At 49.7% G+C, this 24,779-nt stretch overlaps 1 protein-coding gene across 3 annotated transcripts in view; it reads left to right on the top strand.

The window, feature by feature from the left end:
• The window catches only part of SLC41A3 (solute carrier family 41 member 3), a 30,346-nt gene extending 11,271 nt beyond the window's left edge, over positions 1–19,075 (top strand). For 2 of the 3 annotated variants that reach the window (XM_064156063.1, XM_064156062.1), the window contains exons 3-11: positions 2,443–2,550; positions 3,363–3,434; positions 4,248–4,392; positions 6,392–6,538; positions 9,941–10,085; positions 10,789–10,868; positions 13,455–13,589; positions 14,822–14,970; positions 18,150–19,075. In XM_064156063.1, coding sequence (XP_064012133.1) covers positions 2,443–2,550; positions 3,363–3,434; positions 4,248–4,392; positions 6,392–6,538; positions 9,941–10,085; positions 10,789–10,868; positions 13,455–13,589; positions 14,822–14,970; positions 18,150–18,335 — 1,167 coding nt within the window. In that variant the 3' untranslated portion in view covers positions 18,336–19,075. The remainder of the gene's footprint in view (positions 1–2,442; positions 2,551–3,362; positions 3,435–4,247; positions 4,393–6,391; positions 6,539–9,940; positions 10,086–10,788; positions 10,869–13,454; positions 13,590–14,821; positions 14,971–18,149) is intronic. The other variant, XM_064156064.1, reaches the window with a different exon arrangement.
• Positions 19,076–24,779: the final 5,704 nt, after the last annotated feature.

Raw genomic sequence — 24,779 nt, 5'->3', positions numbered from 1 at the left:
CTGACTCAACCCCACTTTCACTCATCCTGACTCAGAAAGAAGCTGTGAGGTCTTCCCAGCAGGCAGCCACACCGCTGACTTCCCATGGCACCAAGACACCCAGCTGCTACACCCTGTATTATATTTCCCAATGGGCTGGCAGCTGAGTATGTTGACATTTACCATATCTATCCAACCTCCTGGATTTTCAAGTTTCTAGAATCGTAGAATCAGCCAGGTTGGAAGAGACCTCCAAGCTCAGCCAGTCCAACCTAGCACCCAGCCCTGTCCAATCAACCAGACCATGGCACTAAGTGCCTCAGCCAGGCTTTGCTTCAACACCTCTAGGGATGGTGACTCCACCACCTCCCTGGGCAGCCCATTCCAATGCCAATCACTCTCTCTGTGAAGAACTTCCTCCTAACATCCACCCTACATCTCACCTGGCACAACTTGAGACTGTGTCCCCTTGTTCTGTTGCTGCTTGCCTGGGAGAAGAGACCAACCCCCACCTGGCTACAGCCTCCCTTCAGGTAGACAGCAATGAGGTCACCCCTGAGCCTCCTCTTCTGCAGGCTGCACACCCCCAGCTCCCTCAGCCTCTCCTCACAGGGCTGTGCTCCAGGCCCCTCACCAGCTTCATTGCCCTTCTCTGGACACCTTCCAGCACCTCAGCATCTCTCTTGAACTGAGGATCCCAGAACTGGACACAGGACTCAAGGTGTGGCCTGACCAGTGTTGAGTACAGGGGCAGAATAACCTCCCCTGTCCAGTGGGTGTGGAGAAGATGGGCAGGGATCTGTTCATTTTCTCCTCTGGCACCAGAATTCAAGACCATCATATGATACTACCCAGTGACAAGTTAGAGCTAATAAACAAGTTCATTCTTCACATGACCTGTTGCTAAACTATGACAGTTTGGGCCACAGAATGGCACATGGGTTGGAGGAGGCAGATTGAGTCAGTATCTGAAAGAGAAATCCTTAGAACTCCAGTAAGGAGAACCTCTGCTATGAGGACAGGCTATGAGAGTTGGGGCTCTGCAGCCTGAGAAGATGAGGCTTTAAGGAGACCATCCAGTATCTGAAGGGGGGCTACTGGAAGGCTGGGGAGGGACTATTGACAAGGTCTTGTAATGACAGGACAAGGGGGAATGGGTTTAAACTGGCAGAGGGGAGATTTTGACTAGATGTTAGGAAGAAGTTCTCCACAGTGAGGGTGGTGAGACACTGGCACAGGTTGCCCAGGGAGGTTGTGGCTGTTCCCTCCCTGGAGATGTTCAAGGCCAGGTTGGATGAGTCCTTGAGCAACCTGCTCTATTGGGAGGTGTCCCTGCCTATGGCAGGAGGTTAAAACTCGATGACCTTTGAGTTCACTTCCAATCTAAACCATTCTATAAGTTTGCAGAGAAAACCACCAGCTCAGTACCCTGGGGCAGGTAGGTGTAGGCAGGAAAGTACCCAGGAGAATGATCTGACTGCTTGTCATACTAGTAGATTCTTGGTTTAGAGATCTGAATTTGACTGCTGGTGGAGGTAAGGATGGACCTTTGGTCTGAGTCACTGCAGATGCTCTTTTTCTCCTGTATTCTGCTCTTAGGTGTCGAGGTAGTTGGTTTTACTTCACAGTGAGCTGCTCCATTCTGTGATTTCTGTGATCCTGTGACTGTAGTGGGACTTTGCCAACATCCTCGAATGCACAGGGAGTGAATTAATTTTATTGCAGGGCACCATGTGGTAGATAAGTTCGAGGAGACATGTTACTCAACAAAGTTTCTTAAAGGTTCCAGCTAATTTCTGGCATTGGAACTGATTCAACAGCTTCAGAGGAGCAATGATAATGATGATATTGGCCCAGTATTTTGGGCTTATGGGATATCTTCATTTCAAATCCTTTTTTCCAGCTGTGCTGGGAGCATGCTTGGTAACAGGAAGGTTTAGGAACTGCCTGTGGAGAAGAGATACAAATATCTCCTTCCCTCCTACCACCAGTCTTATGTGCTTTGTTAAAAGTTTGGTTGAAAGAGACAGGCACAGCTTTTTGTTGCTAGAGCTTTTCCAGACCTTTGTGTTTCTTCTGGGTAGCAATAGGCATTCCTGTAGCTGGTGTCAGTACAAAGCATGGAGCATGCTGCATTTCATTTGGCTTGTGAACCCTGGTTAAATTTTCATGTTGTTCTTGGCCAATGCTAAAGGCACAGTTTTATTTGTGCCTTTCCAAATTCATCTGCTGCCCTCAGAAAGGCAAGTTAGGATACTGCTTTGCTGTGTGTGAAGTCAGAAAGAACATTGCAAGCTAAAAATTCCTTCCTTCACACTCAAAATGCAACCAGAGCAGGGAAGCATCCGCTCCCCATGTGCATAGCAGAGCAGGTGGTCCGGTGGGAACCCAACCCCCCTTGAAGCAGCAGCATTGTGCTGGTTAGCATCACAAAGTGAAGTCATTGTCTTTGTTTTCTTTCAGCACTGGGATGTGTTTCGGACAATTACAGAAGTTTTTATCCTGGTTCCTGCTTTGGTTGGCCTGAAGGGTAATCTTGAGATGACACTGGCATCCAGGCTTTCAACTGCTGTGAGTCTTAACAGGGTTGTGGTGGTGCGTGTGTGGAGAGGGGCAGGATAGCAGCAGGTATCAGGAGACTCTGCTTTTATGTTACTACGCTGTAGGTATGAGAAAAGCCCTTTTGTGCCAAGCAGAAACTAGTGGGATATGAGTGTTAAAATATATGTTTGTCCTCGTTTTGGAACTGGAACAGAGAATTTCTGTCTGTGCTTTGAAGGTGAACTAATCCCTTCGTGGCCAGTTGCTAATATCTGGGGCCCTGTGACACATGAAAGAGACAAAGACAGGGCTCTGCAGCTGTCAGCTTCACTGCTGAATTGCTTTGCTGTGGGTGTTGGTCCTTGAGAGGTCCAGGGCTTCCCAACAGTTCTACCTCAGGGGAGCAGATAGAGGCTTCTTAGAACCCACAGTAGCTTTTGCTACTCAGCATTTGATTTCTCCTATCTCCTTAAGCTGTTTTGTTTCCTTTGGGCTGTTTGTGTTGCAAGCTTCAGGAGGAACTCCAGCTTAACAGGTCAACGTAGGGGGAATGAAAAGGGAAAATCAGTTTAGTCTGTACTTTGGTCTGTATGCACTGTGCTGCCCACTGCACCTTTAGCTGGCTGCCCTGCGATGCCTTTGCACCTCCACATGAGCCTCTGATACTCCTGGGCTGAAGCATGGTAGAGATATGTCAAGATGAAAGTGAAGAGAAGGCTGATCTGTGCTCATGTCTGTCTGGATTTAGCAGCCTGCTTTCCCATAGGATACAGACCAAACTGCCTTCAGCAACCACTTGTGCCACAGGAGCAGGTTTTCAGGGTGTCTCTCTTGGCTCCTAGGCTAACACTGGACAGATGGATGATGCCCAGAAGCAATGGAAAATGGCCACCTGCAATTTAGCCCTTATCCAGGTGAGTTGCTCCGGTTGGGAGAGGAGAAAACACACTTTGCTCTGCTCTGCTCTGCTCTGCTCTGCTGCTGCTCAGCAGCATCTCTTCACAGTACTGCCGAATCCTGAGCTGTTGATTTGGAGCAGGTTTTTTTCAACAAAACCAAGCAGACCCCAAGACTTGACCTCCAAGAAAGCTTTGTGTGGCCCCAGAGCTTGTAATTTGGTTGCAAAACACATCCAGACATTCATTTCTTTTGAGGACAAACTGAAGTAATGAAAAATCCCTCTTTTGCAGGGGAAGCATCAGCACAATCCCTGCTTCACAACAGCCCCTAGATAATGCCTGTCATTTACTGGCAGCGTTTGGGAAGTGGCCTTGGGCAGGAAGGGAGAGATGGGAGACTTTTGTAGCTCTGCTGGTTAAAATCCAGCCACCAGCCTAGAAGTTGCACATGGCAAGGCCAGAGGGCTTGCAACGTGTGTCTGTGTGCTTTCGCTTATCTCTTCGCACAGCTTTTGGCTTGCTAAGAGTGCTGCGTTGATGGGGAGCCCATTTCTGTGGTGACCAGAGCTCTCCCTTTGCTGATGGACTCACTGTGCTGTGCTGAAATGTTATCTGCCCTTCACAGGCCTCTAGAGTCTTTCCCCCAGCTTTGTCAGGATTTATTGCCTTTTTAAATGCACTGCAGCCTGACAGGGATGCTGATCAAATACGTAAGCAATCAGCATCTCGGCAAGGCTGAGCTGTGTGAGAGTGCTGCGCTCACGTGGAGCCAGGGCTGCCTCTCAGCAGATGTGGGAGATTGCTTACCAGCTGTCTTTTGGCCCCCAGGTCCAGGCCACTGTGGTGGGACTTCTGGCTGCTGTTGCTGCTGTGATCCTAGGTGCCATCTCTAAGGGCTCTGTGGAGCTGAGCCAGGCTGCTGTGCTGTGTGCTAGCAGCGTGACCACAGCCTTTATAGCTGCGCTTTCTCTCGGTGAGTCATTTTGGTTGCTCAGATCAAAGATGCTGCACTCAGGTGCTGAAAAAAACTGTCCCTTCTACCAGGAGGCCCAGCTAGACCCCCCCCCTTTGGTCTGTCACAGGGAGAAGGGGTGCAGGGAACTTTAGTCCCGTGTCAGCTGCTTTCATCCCCTCTACACCCTGCGTTTGCTTCCCTTCTCCCAGGATCTGTTGTTTGCTGAGCTCACGACATCCAGAGCAGCATCAAAATGTCTGACTTCACCTGGTGTGTGAAATGCCACAGGCTTTTCTTCCTGTGGCATGCTGGCCAGCTGTACTGTCCCTCTCCTAGGGGAGAATGAAGGAGTGCCATGCGCAGTTAGGTTATTCCAGATCACACTCGAAATGGCCTTGGGTCACCCAGTGCCCTCCAGTGGCTGCCCTGCTGTGAGCCGTAAGCCAAGCACTGCCCTGGCTCTCTCCTCTGCGAGGGGAATGGGATGGGGTGGACGAGGTGGGAAGGAGCTGCCATCGCCTGGCGAGGCTCAGTTTGCGGGTCTGCCATGGGAGGGCAGCATGGCACCTCGAATAGAGGCAGCTGGCAGCAGTAAATGAGAGGCACAAGGTAAAGCAAGTGCCTAGCCTGAAACTGGAGTCAAAGGGTGATTGTAGATGTCTTTGATTAAACCCATGGGACGAGACACTTGCTAAAAGAGAAAAACAGCAGCTCAGTTTCCATTAAACTCTTCCCTTCAATCTCCCTGCTCGGTGTGATGCAGGGAGGCTTTGCTGCCATCCCATCACAGCCTCTCAGCTAGCTTTAGTTTCTCCTCTGGACGTGGTGACAGGCAGCCTGTGTGCGTGCCTACCAGACAGGCAGCTGCTGCTTTTATGGCCAGGGAGGGATGCAGCATAAAGTGTGCTGTGAGGAGGAGGGCGTGGGTGTCTGGGAGGGCTTTTGTGGAGAATGCTGTGTTGTGTGAAGATGCTTTTCTTTGTGAGGGAGGTTTTGTCAGGGAAGGTGCATATGTGGCATTGCTCAGGGGAGTGCCAGTGCTCCTGTGCACGCTCAGCTTTGATGGACCTGCACAAACAGGCAAGAGAGATTGTGAGCTAGTGGAACCACCATAGCTCAGGCTGCCTTTGGTGCATCCTATCAGCCATGGAAGAACTCAGATGTCTTGTGTCTTGTCTCAAAGCTGTCCTTGCTAGTCACACAGCTGTGAAGGCTGGCCAGGCAGGATTTATCCCAGGTTTGCAAGAGATCCGGAGGCTGAGAGATTTCCACATGCTTGTCAGGGTTTGGGATTTGTATTCCTAACTCTCCTGGGAGAGAAAAGCTTCCTTACCCTCTGACAGTGCTGAAAAGCAGCCGATTTTCCAGGTGCAGCTCAGAGGACACAGGGAGAGAGGTGGTGTTGTCTGCTTCCATATCCCCGTGATTCTGGAGCTGCTCACAGCATCACATTCACCCAGAGTGAATTAAGGCAGCCCCAGAGACGTTGGGACGTGAGGGGCAACTCTGCCAACTAGGCTGAAGGACTAGCTTGGGCTACTGTAAGGTAGCTTATTGCTCCTTGGTGCTTCAAACTTCGAGTTTTGATCTAATATGGAAAATATCTTTGTGCTGTGGAATTCAGAGCAGGGGATGGCACCAGGAGACTGCCTCATGCCTTATCTATGAGTGTGCTTTGTGCCTGGTCCTGCTTTAAGGCAGCAAAGATTAGGCTGCTCGGGAGAGGAGCTTCTACACTTGAGCTGCCTGCTGGTATCTTCTTTGATCCCTGGAATTTGCTCCTGTGCCTCTAGGCCTTCGGTGCAGTTCATAAGGGCAGAGTCATGCCCTTGAGGTTGGTGAATAAGAAAGAGGACAAATACCTGGGGATGTCTGATCTCCAGCTGCGTGGCACCCTGATGGGCAATCTGCTTCTTGCTTTGCCCAGAGCCCTTTTCCCTATGGGAAATACAACAGCAGCTCCGGGGTGAAATGGAGCAGGATGCATTCTCTAACGCCTGCTCTATGCCTTCTCTAGGTCTGGTGATGATTGGAGTGATCATCGGAGCAAGGAAAGTTGGGATCAATCCAGACAATGTGGCCACACCCATAGCAGCAAGCCTTGGAGACTTGATAACCCTTTCTTTGCTGGCAGGAATCAGCAGTACACTCTTCAAATACAGAGGTACAGTCTTTAGCAGGGATTTGCAGCTCAGCAAGGGAGGGATGAACCCTTGTGAAATTACTGTGAGGTGCTTGCCTATTTCTGTCATGTTTCAGAATAAAGCCTGCCAAGCCACTGGGGTAGCAGAATGACCAACTAGGCTTTTTCCAGGTTCTCTTTTAGTTGCAAACTGGAGGTCAGAGCCTAAGAAACACAACTGGGATTTGTCAAAGAAAGGACCCATCTGTGTGGCATGGCTTTAGAACAGGTGGTCTACATATGTGACGCTGATTCTGTTCCTGCATCTGTCACTGAGCCAAGCATAACCACTTTGTGCATGGTGCATGGGTGGTAGCAGGGCCTTCCTTCCAAAGCAGTTTCAGGGGGTTGGCATTTGTAAGAGATCCTTGCAGCTTGTCCTGTGGAGAGTCGTGGATGAACAAGCTGTGGTCACACTGGAGAGAAGGAGGCAGTGCTGCATTGTTGTGTGCTCACAGGACTCTGAGGAGATGTTGAGGTGCTGGAGCGTGTCCAGAGAAGGGTGACAAGGCTGGTGAAGGGCCTGGAACACAAACCCTATGAGGAGAGGCTGAGGGAGCTGGGGGTTGTTTAGCCTGGAGAAGAGGAGGCTCAGGGCAGACCTCATTGCTGTCTACAACTACCTGAAGGGAGGCTGTAGCCAGGTGGGGTTGGTCTCTTCTCCCAGACAACCAGCAACAGAACAAGGGGACACAGTCTCAAGTTGTGCAGGAGGAGGCATAGGCTGGATGTTAGGAGGAAGTTGTTGCCAGAGAGAGTGATTGACATTGGAATGGGCTGCCCAGGGAGGTGGTGGAGTCGTCATCCCTGGAGATGCTGAAGCAAAGCCTGGATGAGGCACTTAGTGCCATGGTCTAGTTGACTGGCTAGGGCTGGGTGCTAGGTTGGCCTGGATGATCTTGGAGGTCTCTTCCAACCTGGTTGATTCTATTCTATTCTATTCTATTCTGGCTATGGGGTTAGCTGTGCTGCTGTTGGCAAAGACTTGGGCACCTGTTGATGCTGAAAAGCCCAAAACATGTTGTAACTTGGTGATATGGGCCTGACTGCTGCTTGTAAAGTGCTGAGCTGTTTACTGTGAGCCTGACCTACAACAGAAACAGGAAAATAAAAAGACCCATCACCCTGAAGAGCATTTGAGACCCAAACTGTTGTTTTCAGACAGAGCAGAAGCAGCGAGGCAGCTGTTCTCAGTTTGCATAACTCATTCCATGTGCCAGCAAGTGAGAGAGCGAAGGAGAACACGTTGCAGGAGAGGCTCACAAATTGCTTCTGTCCAGTCCTCCATCAGCTTCAGAGGTGCCCTTTTTCCTTAGGCTTTTTCCATGACGCCAGCACAGCTGCCCCTGGCAGGCTGGTTTGTCTTTCAGTCCCTACACCTCTGATAATATCTCTCAGGGAGCACATGGCAGAACACGATAACCTCTGTGGCTGTGACCAGAGAGCATCTGAGGTGTTTTCAGAGTAGTTTATATGGTCTCTTGAGATGGAAAATAGTAAGCACACAGACACCTAGTCACTGGGAGCAGGTGAAGTGAAGCAGGTAGGAAGAATGGTGGTTGAGTAAATCCATTTGCTCCTCAGTGTGTGGTAAGGGACAGGTCATGCTGTGACAACTCCAGTTAGTCTGTAAAGTTTGGCATACTCTGTGCCATCTGGTGCTCTGCCACCTCTTTCTGTAGGACACTCTTTTGCCAAGGAGGATTTTCAATTTTGAAAGAATCAACCCTGGTCCTTCCTAGTGCCTTAGAATGGTGACAATAAGCTGTGTTAAAGGGTTTCAGCTCACTTATGGGGCTGCATGTGAGAGAATGTGGCAGAGTTGGAATGTGCAGACTAAAGTCTGTCCATCCTAACAGGAGTCTCTCTCTGGCTGTCATAGAATCAATCAGGGTTGGAAGGGACCACAAGGATCATCTAGTTCCAACTCCCCTGCCATGGGCAGGGACACCCTACCCTAGAGCAGGCTGGCCAGAGCCTCATCCAGCCTGACCTTAAACATCTCCAGGATTGGGGCCTCAACCACCTCCCTGGGCAACCCATCCCAGGCTCTTGCCACTCTCATGCTCAACAACTTTCTCCTCATGTCCAGTCAGAACCTACCCGTCTTCATCTGTGCTCCATTCCCCCTAGTCCTGTCACTCCCTGATATTCTGAAAAGTCCCTCCTCAGTTCTTTTGTAGCCCCCCTTCAGATACTGAAAGGCTACAAGAAGGTCACCTGGGAGCCTCCTCTTCTCCAGACTGAAGAGCCCAGCCTTGATAAGGTTTGATAAATTCCAGTGCTCTGTGTCTGCATTTCTTAAGAAGGAATTAATTGCCCAGAACAAGAGGTGGAGGGTAGGAGATCCAGTGCAGCAGCTGAGTCTGTCATGCAACCCATCTGTCCTAAATGACTGCAGGTGGTAAAGTCCACTGACAAAGCAGAGGCTGTTTGCAGCCCAGAAGTAACTGCATTTCGGTGCTGACTAGAGCCACACATGAAGACTACAGCTCTTCGTGGAAGATACTGTCACATCAGTGCTATGTCATCCAGGCCCTGGCAATGGCAGGCTGAAAAGTGCCCACTTTGAGCCTGCTCCATCTCCCAGATCACCTGCAAAGTCTGTGTTACAGCCTGCTGGTTTTGGCCCCAGCACAGAGGCCAGATGGAGTGCTTTGTTGAGGAAGCATTTTTCTATCGAAAGGGTTGGCATCATCCCCGTTGCTGGGAGGTGTTTCTCATGCTTCTGAGTCATGTTTATTTGCTTTTGGTGCTGCACATCCACTTATTTTTTCAGTTCTTTTGCTTCTAAAGGTCACTGCAAGGTTATGCCCCTACCAAATGGAAGGAGCACCTCGTGGAAACACATGGAGCTGGGCACGAAAGAAACCCTGCGTCTTAACTGGCTTATGCATGCAAGAGAGCATTTGTTCCTACAGAGCAGACCAGCTGCTCAGCCATTCTGCTGGCTTACCACTAAATGTACCTATTACCTCTTGGTCTAGGTGAAGGGGTGAGGTGCCTGTCCTGTGATACAGCTTGCACACAGGACTTTTCCCCTTGCCTTGCTGTTTGATTTGTGCCCTAAAGCCAGAAATAGAACTTTTGCCTTGCTTAGTTGGAGATGGAATTGGAGACTCGCTCATCTTCAAATAGAACTTGCTTTGAATCCTGCTGATTCTCAAACAGTATTCTCTAGCAGTGAGTTTCAGGGATTAATTATGGATTTCTGTGGTGGAGTGAGGTGGTTGTGTGGAAAATATGTTGGGTCATGTGAATTTTATGCTCAAGTTACTCAGTCTGAGCAAGAGCCCTGCTGCCTTTCTTCCAGACTCTGCAGTATACTTTTGGCAACCTGTGAAGCCATAGGCATTTAATTCAAGATGTTTTTTCCCTTGCCAGATATTAAATACCTTTCTCCTCTGATCTGTGCTGTCTTCATTGTCATGATCCCTCTCTGGGTTGCTATTGCCAAGCAAAGTCCTTCCCTTGCTGAAGTCCTGAAATCTGGATGGCAGCCGGTCATTGTTGCAATGAGCATCAGCAGGTGAGTGGAGGAACACAAACATATGCACCCTGTGTTCATTTAGAAAGCTATCAACAGTGAAATTGGAAGGGACAGCAGAAGGATATTTGTCCAATGCTGCTCAGCCATTGGTGGCCTTTCCAACAGGCAGCAATACAGCAGCCAAAGTCCCCTCAACTGAGTGGAAAAACTAAGTCATCATTTTAAGTCTCACATATCTGTGTGCCTTGTGGGTGCAAGCTAGGAAAGGGAAATGATGACCTGTAAAGGGGGAAGCTGGTAGTGGAAGAGGGAGATGATGACCATCACCAGTAATGAGGCTTCAAACTCGTTTTTGTCCAGCTGTAAATCCAGAAGGCTGGTGAATGTAGAGTGGAGTAGTTCCTTTCCCCTGGAGCTCCCAGAGCCAGCTCAGATATGGGAGCAAATTCTCTAAAAGCTGCTAGGACCAGTATAGAAGTGTAGCAAAACTTCTGCAGAGGAGGATAAAGCTTCCTTTGCTGTTACCAGCTCTGCTCAAGGGTGGGTAAGATGGTCTTCCTGATCTCATTGTGCCATTAACAAAAACTGTAAGGCCACCTGGTAGTGAAATGCAGCGAACAGTCCAGCCCTGGCAATGGGGAAGAAGCAGCAATTCATCTCAGTGTGCTATTTGCACAGCACAGGAATTACCCTTGCAGAGACTGATCCACTCTCACTCTCATTGCCTGTCCTTTTTTAACAGCATTGGTGGGCTCATCTTGGACAAAACTGTAACTGACCCAAACTTTGAAGGCATGGCTGTTTTCACACCTGTGATTAATGGTAGGTTGAGCAAGGGGAGTTATGTGCATGCTTTTATTTATGCTTCCACCTCCTCCCCAAGAATTATGGTATCCACTGCTGCCCCTACACAGAGGTCTGTGTTCAAGTCTCTGCTCCCATCACAAGAGGAAATGAAACTGTTGGTTCCTGTTACATCCCTGCTTCCTCATATCTTGAAACATCTCTAGAGCAAAATAGCAGGCAGGGCTGGACAATACTGGCTGAGCTGTGGGAAAGGTTAACAGCATCTGATAGTGGCCTCTGAAAGCTTTGTTGACACTTTTGTTTTCATGACGTCAGACCTACTGAGGGTGTCACAATAAATCCATTTTCCCTGTCTCTCCCCACTCAGTAATATGAGCCATGCAATCATCTCCCATACAGACTGTTGAGAGAGATGAATGCATTAAGATTACATATCACAGGATCACAGAATGTTAAAGGAACCTCCAGAGGTCATAGAATCATAGAACAGAATCAGAGAATCAGTCAGGGTTGGAAGGGACCACAAGGATCAGTCAGTTCCAACCTCCCTGCCATGGGCAGGGACACCCTACCCTAGATCAGGCTGGCCACAGCCTCATCCAGCCTGGCCTTCAACACCTCCAGGATTGGGGCCTCAGACACCTCCCTGGGCAACCTATCCCAGGCTCTCACCACTCTCATGGTGAAGAACTTCCTCCTCACGTCCAGTCTGAACCTACCCATCTCCAGCTTTGCTCCATTCCCCCTAGTCCTGTCACTCCCTCACAGCCTGAAAAGTCCCTCCCCAGCTCTTTGTTGGCCCCCTTCAGATCCTGGAAGGCCACAAGAAGGTCACCTCAGAGCCTTCTCTTCTCCAGACTGAACAGCCCCAACTCTTTCAGTCTGTCCTCTCAGCAGAGCTGCTGCAGCCCTCTGATCATCCTCATGGCCCTTCTCTGGACACACTCCAGCATCTTCACATCCCTCTTGTCCCAGGGGCTGCAGAGCTGGATGAAGTACTCCAGGTGGGGTCTCAGCACAGCAGAGCAGAGGGGGAGAATCACCTCCCTCAATCTGCTGGCCACACTTCTCCTACTGCAGCCCAGGCTCTGGTTGGCTTTCTGGGCTGTAAGTGCACACTGCTGGCTCATGTTGAGCTTCTCACCCACCAGCACCTCCAGGTCCCTCTCCTCAGGGCTGCTCTCCAGCCAGTCACTGCCCAGCCTGGATTTGTGCTTGGCACTGCCTTGACCCAGATGCAGGACCTTGCACTGGGTTGGATGAAGTCCAACCCCCCTGCCATGTGTGTGCAGATACAAATACAAAAGATGATATTTATGGATTTTAACATATCTATATGTGTCCCTTAGCATCTTTTATGTGTACATTTATATCTGTTTGAAGACTCACATGCCAGTACAAACTGCTGGGGATCCTGGCATTGCTACCCAGTTATTTTTCTGCCCCATTCCAGGGGAAACTCAGGTTCCTAAATTTGGACTCGTGGTGCCTCTTGCAGTGTCAGAGGGTGTCACCCAGCTGTCTCCTTAGTGAATCTGCAAGAAGACAGCTGCCTTGCTGACAAACTCCTCCCGGCATGGTTAGTCAAAGAACCTGATTAGGAAAGTACACCAGCAGCACCTTAGCTGCACAAGGATTGACCCAACGTTGATCTGTAGGGGTGGACAACCTGTTTGGCAGAGCTGGTAGCAGAATGTCTTTGCAGAGGCAGCTCTTTACTTTGCATGTGCAGCAGAGTCCTGCAAAGGGCGACTGTGCTCAATTCAGACAGCTTCCATCGTGAGCTGTGTCGAGCTGGTCTTAGGATTTTCACTTGATTCCACTCTGGCAAATCTCATCTGTAATGATGGAGCATTTCCTTCTTCAAGGAAGGGAAAATATGCTAAGCCTCTAGGATCTGGTTCACTGTTATCTTTTCTGTGGCATTTCTACCCTGTAAGTGCTCAGGGTGCTAGAGGTTTGCCCGGTAGATCATCATCCCTCTATTTTCTGCTGGCAAGCAAAGCTGCTTTTTCATGTTTGCTAGAATTAATCAGTCTGGAGGGAATTGATTTCCTTTTAATTATCTAACCTATTTGGGCTTTGATTCATTCTCATACTATTCCTTCTCTTTTAACAAGTGTGCTAGATGCCTTTAGACAGACATATAATCACCCTCTGTGATGTTTGTTGTCTTTTAAACAATGATGGCTCTCTGGGTGAGTAAATCTAAGAGGTGGCAGTGAGCAGCATCTGCCATTGCCTGTGCTGCTTTCCCCAGGTGTTGCTCACAGACTGCGTCAAGCCAGGAGCAGTTACGTCATCTTCAGAGGCCATGTGGCATTTGCAGCCTGTGCTGGGAAGCAAGGGAAAATGGTCCCCAATAAAGCAGTCAGAAGGAGATGATCACTGGAGCCTTCCTGATTTTTAAGAGCTGTTCCTGCCAAGTGAATAGTGCAGCACCACCATGACATGTGGGATCATGCTTTCTCTTTCTCTCACTGCTGCTCTCAGTGAGCCTGTAAGTGAATACAGGTGAAGCCACCTTGGGATCAGTTTTAGAGTGCTGTTTTCTGCTGCAGTGAAGGTGGTTTACAGGTTTACTGTGTCTTGTCCTCCTAGGTGTTGGAGGGAACCTGGTTGCCATCCAGGCCAGCCGTATTTCCACATTCCTGCACTTCTGGAGCATGCCTGGAGTTTTGCCATACAAGATGAAGCAGAATTGGCCTAACCCATGCACCACATTCTTCTCATCAGGTAGACCTTGAACTCAAGGTGTCCATGTCTCAAGGCCTCTCATCACAGATAGCTCCTTTACCAAGCCTGGTTAGCAAAGGACTAGGTGGGTTTCAAAGGAAGAACTGTATCCAGTGGCATCCTGGCCTCTATCAGGAACAGTGTGGTCAGCAGGACAAGGGAGGTTATTCTTCCTCTGTACTCAACACTGGTCAGGCCACACCTTGAGTCCTGTGTCCAGTTCTGGGCTCCTCAATTCGGGAGAGATGTTGAGATACTGAAATGTGTCCAGAGAAGGGCAACAAAGCTGGTGAGGGGCCTGGAACACAGCCCTGTGAGGAGAGGCTGAGGGAGCTGGGGGTGTGCAGCCTGCAGAAGAGGAGGCTCAGGGCAGACCTCATTGCTATCTACCTGAAGGGAGGCTGTAGCCAGGTGGGGGTTGGTCACTTCTCTCAGGCAACCAGCAAAAGAACAAGGGGACACAGTCTCAAGCTGTGCCTGGGGAGGTCTAGGCTGGATGTTAGGAGGAAGTTCTAGCCAGAGCCATCACTTTTAGACAGAGGTGAATAGAGCATAAATTTGCTGAAAGTCAGCAATTTCTCTGTCTTCAGCAGTGGATAAACCTAAGCAATGGCAAAATTGTGTTTGAGTCTATTCTATTTTTAGACTCTGGATTTTTCCTGCTAGATTGGAAGTTACTGCTAAAACAAACACCTCAACACAAGGGGGAACTTCTTTACTGTAAGGGTCACAGAGCACTGGAACAGGCTCCCCTGAGAGGTTGTGGAGCCTCTTTCTCTGGAGATTTTCAAGGCCTGTCTGGATGTGTTCCTCTGTGATCTGAGCTAGGTTATGGTTCTGCTTTGGCAGGGGGTTGGAACTTGATGATCTCTTTGGGTGCCTTCCAACCCCTGACCTCCTGTGAGCCTGTGAAAACTGGGGAGGTGGGCTGCAGCAACATGAGCAGAAGCAGTGGGAGGCAGAGAGCAGCTGAGAGGACTGTTTGGAAGAAGTGGAGTGGATCAGCACAGAGCATGCCTTTGGCATGTAGTTTTCAATGCTAGACTAAGCTGCCAGGCTGGATACAGCAGATGCTCCAGATTGCTGCATGAGCTAGAAGTGACACTAATAACGTGGCTGGTGGAAGAGGACAGCCCCAAGTCTATGCATTAAAATATGTATCTGTGTCATGTCCTGTCCTGTCTGCTGTCTGCAGCTGCTGTCATCACTGTTTCTGTCTCTCTGCTCTGCAGAAGTGAATTCCAAGTCAGCAAGAGTCCTGTTCCTCCTGGTTATCCCGGGGCACCTCGTGTTCCTCTACACCATCCATCTGCTGCAGGGAGGTCACACCTCTCTATCCTTCACCTTTGTGATGTTCTACCTGACTGCTGCTTTGCTGCAGGTAAATTGCAAACTCTTATCCAAAAGCAGTCTTTCAGATACGGTGAAAACAAAACAGTCTCTAGGCTAAAAAGGAGTCATGGTAAAACTTCCAGCAGCAGCCCACATTTTCAATCAGTTCAGGTGTGCTTCCTACCAAGTGTCATGTATCTTCAGTCTCATCTCCCATATGAGCATGACTGGCCTTAAGGGTGAGTGAAGAACAAGTTGCCATCAAGCACTGGGCTGCAGGAAGTGTGCAGACAGACTTAGCACCAAGGTACCTCTTAGTCTAGGCAGTACCTTGCTTTACTGTGTTCATTCTGTGAGTCTCCAAGCCCTTAGCGTTTCTGAGCTGCCACTGGTGATGCCACAAAGAGGCACAGGAGAGGCTGTGAACCCCAGCCAGCAGATTTTCCCACTCATTTTGAAAACCAGATTCATGTGTGAAGGTGAAGACCTGGGGATTCCCCTGGGCAAGGCCACATGGGGCAAAAGCAAAGGGAAAACCCAGGCCTGAGAAGTTCTTCAAAAGCAGAAGTTCTGGGTAGGCAATGGGCAGTTCATCCAACTTGTTTTGCCTCTTTCCTTTGCTGTGTTGCCTGCCCTGTAAACTTTGTCATCTCACTCAGAAATGCATGCAGCTGTTGCTTGAACTCACAAGGGCTCTGGCTTCACTTGCCCTTCCAAATCAGTGATTCATTAATGTGCGGGGTGAGGTAGCTGACTTCTCACTTTGCCTTACAAGCAGCCTTGTGTCTGTGGGCGAATTCCTTGCATGTGTCAACAATCAGTTTTTCTCGACCTTTGCACAACCTTAAGCCCAGCAGCACAGCCACAGTTGTAAAGGAAAATATTTATTCTTCTCTTTACACACCGAGGTAACTCCTCAACCAGAAGCAAGCATGAAAATACGCAGAGTAAATGACAGCATAAAGAGTAGGATCCCAGCAACGCCACTGACCCCAGAAGATTCTCTTGGAGGCCAGTGGAAGACAATATGCTCAGGCTGGTTCTTTCTTCCTCTCCATTATACTTTATAAAGAAAGGCAGAAAGAGGGAGAGGGGGAGAAGTTTGGGTCAGCTGGAGGAAGCCCAAAGAGAAAGATCAGAGGCCTAGAAAACATGACCTCAGGAATGATTGAATAGACTGGGGTTAGCCAGTCCAAAGAAGAGAGGCTTGAGAAAAATCTGGTTAACAGCCTTTAAACTACCAAGTTTCTGTAGGGAGAGACAGAAGAGCATTTTCTCTGTGGTAGCTAGGGATGAACTATGAAATCATGGGTTTCATGTGGAAAAAGGCAGATTTATGTTTGACCTTGTGAAAAATAACAACAGGGGAAAAGCACCATCAGAATGATTGCTTAGAGCACAGCATCTCAGTCTTTGAGTGCTGTTTAGCATAGGTTAAACAAATGACCATCAGGAAGGATACAGGCACGACTGATCCCGTGTTGAGGCAGAGGAATGGTCTCTACAAAGCTCTTGAGTTTCCACCCAGCTTTAATTTCTGTGGCTCTGTTATTTGAGTTGTTCCCCCTATTTCTCCTCCTCTCCTCCCCTCCCCCCTCCACTCAGATTGCTGTTTTCACCTTTAGAAATGCTGCTTCTGGCTGTGGCTCCTGTTGTGCTGTGGTCTCCCATGGAGGCACCATAAATGTGGGGGTGCAAACTCTTTCTCCCTTCTTAATTCAATTAGCTAGACTGTCTTTAATCTTTCACTGAAGCATTTGCTTTCCTCCATCTGTTTATCAGAATGGGGAATGAAATAGGAGTTAAATCACAACTAAGATTTAAAAACTGTTGAGATGAATGAAAAACAAACAACCCAGAAATCATTTTATTTTTTTTTTAACATGTCAGTGCTGCTTGGGATAACTTTGATGTAAAAACTGCCTCCAACTCCAGTTGTTCACTGAGACTTTAAGGAAAAACAAAGTAGATGCAATGTGAATTTCTAATGGAAAGAAGCAGCACGGAGAGAAGGAATCTGGCTACAGACTTATCCTTTGGAGCTGCCTGCATATTGGCAGCAGCCCTGTTTCAGGTGCAGTGAATGGGAGCATTCCAATTCATGGCATGAGAGGTGGGAATTGTACCTTTGAGAGACGTTTTGGGCCACATGGTGCTGGTGAGCTGTTAAAGTGTGCCCCCTACACATGTGGCTGGCAGGAAGAAATGTAATGAAGTTCAACAAGGACAAGTGTAGAGTCTTGCATCTGAGAAGGAGCAACCTCAGGGATCAGTATAGCTTGGGGACTGACCTCTTGGAAGTCAGCAAAGGGGAAAAGGATCTGGGGGTCCTAGTTGATGGGAGGTCAACCATGAGCCAGCAATGTGCTCCTGTGGCCAGGAAAGCTAATGCCGTTCTGGAGCGTATTAGAAGGGCTGTGGTTAGTAGGTCAAGAGAGATTCTCCTGCCCCTCTACTCTGCCCTGATGAGGCCACATCTGGAGTACTGTGTCCAGTTCTGGACCCCCAGTTCAAGAGAGACAGAGAACTGCTTGAGAGAGTCCAGTGCAGAGCCACAAAGATGACGAAGGGAATGGAACATCTCCCTTACAAGGGGAGCCTGAGGGAGCTGGGGCTGTGCTGCTGGGAGAGGAGGAGACACAGAGGTGACCTCGTTAGTGTTTGTAAATATGTAAAAGGTGAGTGCTAGGAGGCTGGAGCCAGGCTCTGCTGGGTGATGCCCAATGACAGGAGAAGGGGCAATGGGTGGAAGTTGAGGCATAGGAAGTTTCATTTAAACATAAGGAGAAAGTTTTTCCCTGTGAGGGTGACAGAAGACTGGAACAGGCTGCCCAGGGGGCTGTGGAGTCTCCCTCTCTGGAGATATTGAAAACCTGCCTGGATGCATTCCTGTGTGATCTGCTCTAGGTGATCCTGCTGTGCAGGAAGGGTTGGACTGGATGAGCTTTTGAGGTCCCTTCCAGCCCCTGACATTGTGTGATTCTGTGATCTGGGGGTGAGGCACAATGGGCAATGCCATGCAGTGCCCAGGGGTTGAAGCCTGCTGCACCCATCGCAGTGCTGCCCCCTCCTGGAACAGCAGTTGTCTGGGGAAGACCTTTACCTCTCAGTGATCCCCATGAGCACTGCTGTCTTGGCTGTGGCCACATCATTTCGGCTGTGAGCTCAGGGAAGCAATGCATTACTTTCTTGCTGCCTCACAGCAGGGCCTCTCTTGCCTCTCCTCAGGTGGGAATCCTGCTCTACGTGGCTGACCTCCTCGTGCGCCTGATGTGGAGAAAGGCTCTGGATCCAGATAATTTCTCCATCCCCTACCTCACTGCCCTGGGGGATCTCCTGGGCACTGGATTCCTGGCTGTCTGTTTCCGCCTGGTTTGGTTCATCCATGGTACAGACATGAACCTGGGGAACTGAGAGACCATGTGCTGTTCCACATCACCTGTTTGACACGGTGCTTTCCTCTAGGATAACGGGGTACTCGGTGATGAACGCTGGGTCACCCAGCTGGATGGGCCTCCCCTGCCACCTCTCCCCAAGGCCCCATCTCTCCTCCCCATCGTGCCTTACAGCTGGGCTCGCTTGCCCATAGGATCAGCACCCACAGACTGGTGCCCTGACAAGTGCACAGGCCGGTTTGCAGCAGCAGCAGCTGCTGACCCCTGTGCCCAGCACACACAACACTGGGGAGCATTTGGGCCATTTGTAACGAATGAGCATTTTGATGGGTTTCAGCCCCTAGCACGTCACAGCCCACAGACCCTCTCCAAAGCCTGCCAAGGTCACTGCATCTGATCTTCCAAGTGGATGTCACAACCTCTGTCAGACTCTGACTTCCCATCAAGGGAAATTCTTTATTCACCCCCCTTTCCTCTCCCATAGCATCCTTGGAGTTGGAGAGCAACCAAGTCTTTTAAGTTGTCTCCTCTCCATTGCTCAGATGCTCAGGATCTGGTTCAGTGAGGTCCCTGCTGGCTCAGACGTAGCAGGAGGTTATCTGGGGACACGACCCTGCCCTGGCAGTGTCACTGTGGCCTGACCAACACTCGGGATCGATTGCGGTCGGGGGGGGGCAGGGAGGTTTGTTTTTACAGTGTAGCTGAAATGTTTATAGAAACACACAAGCAACAGTGATTAAAGAACAGGAACGCTGTGGGCTTGGGCAGTGTCTTCTTGTCTTCTATCTCATCTGCTCAGGGCAGGACAGCAGAGTTTTAATAGGGCTTCAGGAATATCAGTGTCACCTCACCAAGAGCAGCAGTTTGCAGCCCACACGTTTCAGGTTAGCATTTAAGCCCATTCCCTCCCCCGTAGTCACCATCCACTCAGTAGCAGTTGCTGTGTGCTGAGTGTAGAATCTGCACTTGTGTGTAAGGACCTTGTTGGGCTTGGTGAGGATTTGGCAAATGAGTCCTTGGGTTCTCGCTCCAGGGCAGGTATCTTTTGCTACCAGAACACATCTGGGATGCTTATGGGCCTGAAAGCAGCTAATTGTCACTGCAATCAAGAAGCTGTAGGGTCCTCTGGATAAGAAGATGCCCAATAGACAGGAGTTGACGTGGATCAAAACTTTGCTCAGCTTCAATAATAATCTGCCTTGTATGCGTTAGAGAAGTGAAAGGAGCAGGCCAAGTGCCCCAGCTTGCTGGCAGACAGATGCCAGGTTCAAGGACCTGCCAGCTCTTTGATCTGAGCTGTGCTGGGTGCCTGCTGGCCTTGGGTATTTCTTTGCTCCCAGTCCTGCTCTCATCTCAGCTGCAGAGCTGAGATCCCCGCACAGGGTCAGTATGTGGCTTCAGGTCCCCAGCAGCAAAAGCTGTTCATCTCTGGGCTAACCAGCGTGGGGAAAAGCACCCTCTGAAAAAACAAATCAGCTGCCTCCTCCCCCCATCTCCAAGCCTCCTCTGCCTTTTTTCTGTTAGGAAGGATAAATGACCCCGTGCTGGCTGTGCTGGGAGTATGCGCACAGCAGCTTGGCAGGGGGGCGGATTTCAGCATTCCAGACACATGTTCCCCCCCCACACACACCCCTTCTTGGGCCTCGCTGGTTTATCTCTTGCTGCAGCCTGTGTGCTGTCAGCTCTGCTCGGCTGCGCTGCTGTCAGCTCTGCTCGGCTGCGCTGCTGTCCGCCCCGAGCACCCACGTGTGATAATTGCAGCCGCGGCAGCGCAGGGGGCGGGTGGGCAGAGCAAAGCAAGCGTCTGCTTGCTGCTTCCACTTCCAAGGGGCTGCATTAGGAGATCCCTATGCAGAGATTTTAGTAACGGGAAGCTCAGACTTTTGTTTTGTACATCTTTATTAGCTCAAATGTGGCATTGGCTTGAGCAGTCCTGGAAAATAACAACTCCTGCCTCAACAAAGGCTTTTTTTCCCTTGTCGTTGCATGTCCCCACTGCCCAGGAAAGGTCATCTTCAGATCACGATGCTTTTGCTGCTGCCATGAATCAGGTAAAGCTGGTCCTAAAGCAAGACCAATCCTAAGGCAAAACTCTTGAGGACACTGCAGCCCTCTGCTGTGAAGGTCTTTAGCAGTAGCAGCACAGGTTTTTCCCTTGCTCCTTCCAATCCCTCAGGAGTCCCAGGCTGGAGCCCATGACTGGTGCAGTCTAAAAGAGATCCAGCCAGCCTCCTCCAGTGCGAATTCCCAGTGCCAAGAGTGTGGCTGCTTCTCTGCTGTGTGACTGTGACAAAGCCCTGGCACTGGTGCATCCCTTCGTCAGGGGATTTCTGGGCAGAGCTCAGCTTGTTCTGGTTGTCAGTGTTGACAGAGGACATGGATGGGGAACACATAATGGATGCCATCTGTGTCCTACTTGTGGGACCCAGCTGGGCTGTGGTGACCTATACCGACCTTGCCCATGCTGGACTTGGGGGTACCCCCCTTGCAGGAGGTGCTGGGGCTATGAGCTGATGTGGCAAGATTACAAAGGGCTGCTCTCCAGGCTACCCCCTGGGGGGCAGCCAACCATCATCAGCCTTGTGCCTGTGCACTTAGTGCAGGGAATGCACTCAAGGCTGAAAATGTCTTCCAGCCTCCAGAGAAATGATACAACCAAAGGAAATGGTTTCAATAAAAGGGGATTTTTTTCCTTTCCCTTTTTTTTCCCAAGGGCAGCAAAAGGGCAGTCACTTGGCTCTTTGGCCTCACTCTTTCCTCCTTTCTTTCCCTGTGCAAATTAGAAAGGCCTATTGCTAGCAAATGTTATATGTAACCCTGCAGCATGGCTTAAGAAATTAGTGCTCTTGTAACTCCATCTGAATGTGCCCCTCCACAAAAGCACCTCCAGCTCTTCCATGAGCAGGTGGCAGCACTCCCTGAGCGCAGTGCCCATCTCAGCAGGGAGAGAAGCTGCTGAGTTGTCCAGTAGTCATCTCACTTCACTCCCAATAAAAGCCAAATGTAGTGTTCAGATGCCTGCAGGATCTTCAGCTTTTAAGAGCTCTCAGTACACCACAGCAGGCCCTACCTGGTTTTGTGCTCCCCGTGGTGTTGCATCGGAGTAATTTTGTTTGGGGTTGCTTTCCTGCCTTTTCCATCACAAAATTCACATGGTTTCAGAGACAGCCTGTGTGGGTAGCAGAGCCCAGACAGGATGTGGACATTTCATGGTGATTTCTGTCTTCAGCATAACCCAGCAGGGAATGCCTTGTCAGCAGTGGATCCTGCTTGTCTGCTGCTGTGCCTGCGTCATTACTGTGCCCAGCTTTTCACTACCACACCAGCATCTCCATCTGAAGCAAGTGAACTTCGTTTGTATCTGTCCCTCATGGCTCCCAAATAATGAGCTTCCTTAAAAATGACAAGGTGAGAGAAGAGAGCTCCCTGCTCGCTGCTCATTGTCTTTGCCTGCTGACCTGCCCATTTGGGCTGACCTGGACTGAGAGACTCATCAAATGCCATGAGATCCCTTAGGCTTGAAGGCTTCCCTTGTTCTAAGCTCCAGTGAGAAATAAAGCAAATTGTGGAGTGTCAGGGGAAGAATGAAACTGGCTATTTTTAATAATAAAGACAGAGAAAGAGAGAGAGAGAGAGAGAGATAAACAAGCTGCTTTGGGATGGATCCTTCAAGCCCTGTGCAGCCATCAGCCAGCTGACTCAGGTTGTAGTAGGAGGCAGTGAAAAACTGTAAAATCTAGAGAGTTTAATCTCCCTTGGTTTTCCTTCATGCTATATTAGTTGTGAGCTTTAGGCTTGGTCCTGAAATCGACTACTACTTAGAATCATAGAATCAACCAGGTTGGAAGAGGCCTCCAAGATCATCCAGTCCAACCTAGCACCCAGCCCTATCCAGTCAACCAGACCATGGCACTAAGTGCCTCATCCAGGCTTTGCTTGAACACTTCCAGGGATGGCAACTCCACCACCTCCCTGGGCAGCCCATTCCAATGCCAATCACTCTCTCTGGCAAGATCTTCCTCCTAATATCACTTGTCCTAGAATAAGCTAAATCTCAGGTCCACGTCAGTGTCGTTGGGTGGATGACAAGCAAGAGCATGGGGATTTGAGAGGAGGTGGGTGCCTGCCCTGCACCACCCCAAAGCTAGCATGTTGGGGTGCTGGGGTGGCTACTGGGACCTTGGGGCGATCCCAGCCACATCAGGGAGGAATATTCCCTCATTGCTAGTTGCAGAACAGTTTCTCTTTGCAAGCAAAGAAAGTGCCATCACCAGCCCTAGAGAGAGATGGAAGCAGGAGCTTGTTTTCAAGGGTAGTCGAAGCATTTCTTTTCTTCCCCTGCAGCTTCCACTCTCACTAACCCCATCCTAATACAGTAATTTTCCAGCAACTCTACTTTGTGTGAGATGCAATGTCCTTGTGAAGTGCCAACCAGCAAACACAAGAAAGTCTGTCCTTCAAGCATGACACTGCTTCCAAGACATACTTGAAAACACTTACATATTTTTTTCCCCCCTTCAATAGAAGTCTATTTAATCCTCCAACTGGTAAACAACCCAGTCTGTGGTGCACAGTAAGCTCTGGAAGGAAACCTCCCTATCACTGAAACACAGTTTTGTTCCACTGGAAGGAGAAGCTCAACAGCTTCACATGGGCCACAGGGATGAGGCCAGCAGCTGCATAAGCATGAAATACCCACAGCACTGGCGCAGTGCCTGGCACACTCTGAGCATGCAGAGCTGCTGGTGGCATTAGAGCCTGCTCACCATCAGCTGCTGAGTCATTATGAGCTGTGGCAATGCTCAGGGTTGTAGGAAGTGTGGGGAGAGTGTTTATATAATATATATGACACTGTACACACAGATATGTTTGCAGCCATCCAGAAACCAAAGAGCCATCAAGTATTAAAGCCATACAAATGCCATCACTCAACAGATGCCTATAAATGCTGTTTAATTGGTCTTGTAATATGTACTTAATCCACACATATAAATACTGCACATATATTACCACCTGGGGGTATCTCAGTTGTTTGAAATAATTTATTGTTCATTCCAATCATTATTTGCATTGTATTTATGTACACAGGTGGACGTATCAAAGTGAGGCTGCTTGAACACTACTCCATATGGGAAGGGCCACCTTTTGCTTCTTTAATTGATAGGTATTCAATGAAGGAGTGGAGAAGGGAAGGTTTAAATAGAGTTCTCAAGGTTATTCCTCGTCAGAGGCTGAGCTGTGTACAACCACCACATTTAACTCAGAATATTCTGTCTTTGGGCCCCTGTGGCAGAGTTGGGGTGACCTTAGTGGTGTTGGGCATCACAGTTCTCTCTCTGACACCCTGGTCACAGTATCACAGTATCATCAGGGCTGGAAGAGACCTCACAGATCATCAAGTCCAACCCTTAACCACAGAGCTCAAGGCTAGACCATACCCATCACTGGCACTGAGGACTTCAGCCTGGGCAGAAAACAACGCTGCCCAATCAGCAAGGTACAGTGCCCAACCACACACGTACCAGCAGATGAGCTGCTTGGATCTGGGGTAGGCTGTTATTTGCAGCCATGCTTGCCAGATTCCTCCAGTCCTTTTGGCAGGGTTGGTGCAATGAGTGCAGTAGAGACACCGAGTGCATTCCCGGGTTTGCAGCAGGACACTCCCTCCATGGCCCCCAGCCGAGCTGCTCCCAGCACACCTCAGGCGCAGGAGGTCAGTGTGGGGTGTAGCAGCCACACTTATCCCTGGGCCCTGCAAAGAAGGTTCATGTCCCTGCAGAAAGGGCAAGTTGGTTTGAACTTTTATTGTGAGGCTTGGATTTAAGGGCTCCAAAGGAAGTCCATGCACCAGTAGAAAAGCCCCTGCTGCCCTTGGGATGCTCCCTTTGCTCTTTGTCCAGGTGACAGCAGCTGAGCACGTTTCTGTGCTATGGCTCATCCTGTCTTCACCTCACTGGTTACAGGTGTGCTTAAGAGGAGTCTTCACCTCTTGTTGCTACCAAACTTTGGCCAAAACACAATAGAGTATGTGGGGGGCAGTCCCACAAGCCAACTGCACCAAAGTCCTGTTGCCACTAAGCCAGACACATCCCTTAGGGCTGCAGTTTGATCCCATTTGGAATCTCAGCAGTGCCTACGTGTCCTTCATCACCCAGACCATCATCATCCTCTTGGAAGCAGTAGGGTGCTGCGACAGGGCTGAGAGGATGACACTCTAGTCTGTGCTCCTGGCAGACAGTCCCCAGGCAGCTGCTTATGTTTCAAGCCCCTGGTGTATGTCAGGTGCCCCCACGTTCCCAGCCCCAAGTGGAGAGGAAAACAAAACCCAATGACACTTGCAGAGGTGGCGTGGAGAACGTGGATATTGTTCTCCTCCGGCAAGTGAAAGGGATGCAGTGACGCAGGTAATAAAGCCAATCTAGGAGTCCCTCAGAGAAACGGCTGCCAGCAGCCCAAGTCTTGC

Source organism: Pogoniulus pusillus, chromosome 16, assembly GCF_015220805.1.
Source record: "Pogoniulus pusillus isolate bPogPus1 chromosome 16, bPogPus1.pri, whole genome shotgun sequence".
Taxonomy (NCBI): Eukaryota; Metazoa; Chordata; class Aves; order Piciformes; family Lybiidae; genus Pogoniulus; species Pogoniulus pusillus.
This window is presented reverse-complemented; position numbering and strand designations above follow the sequence as displayed.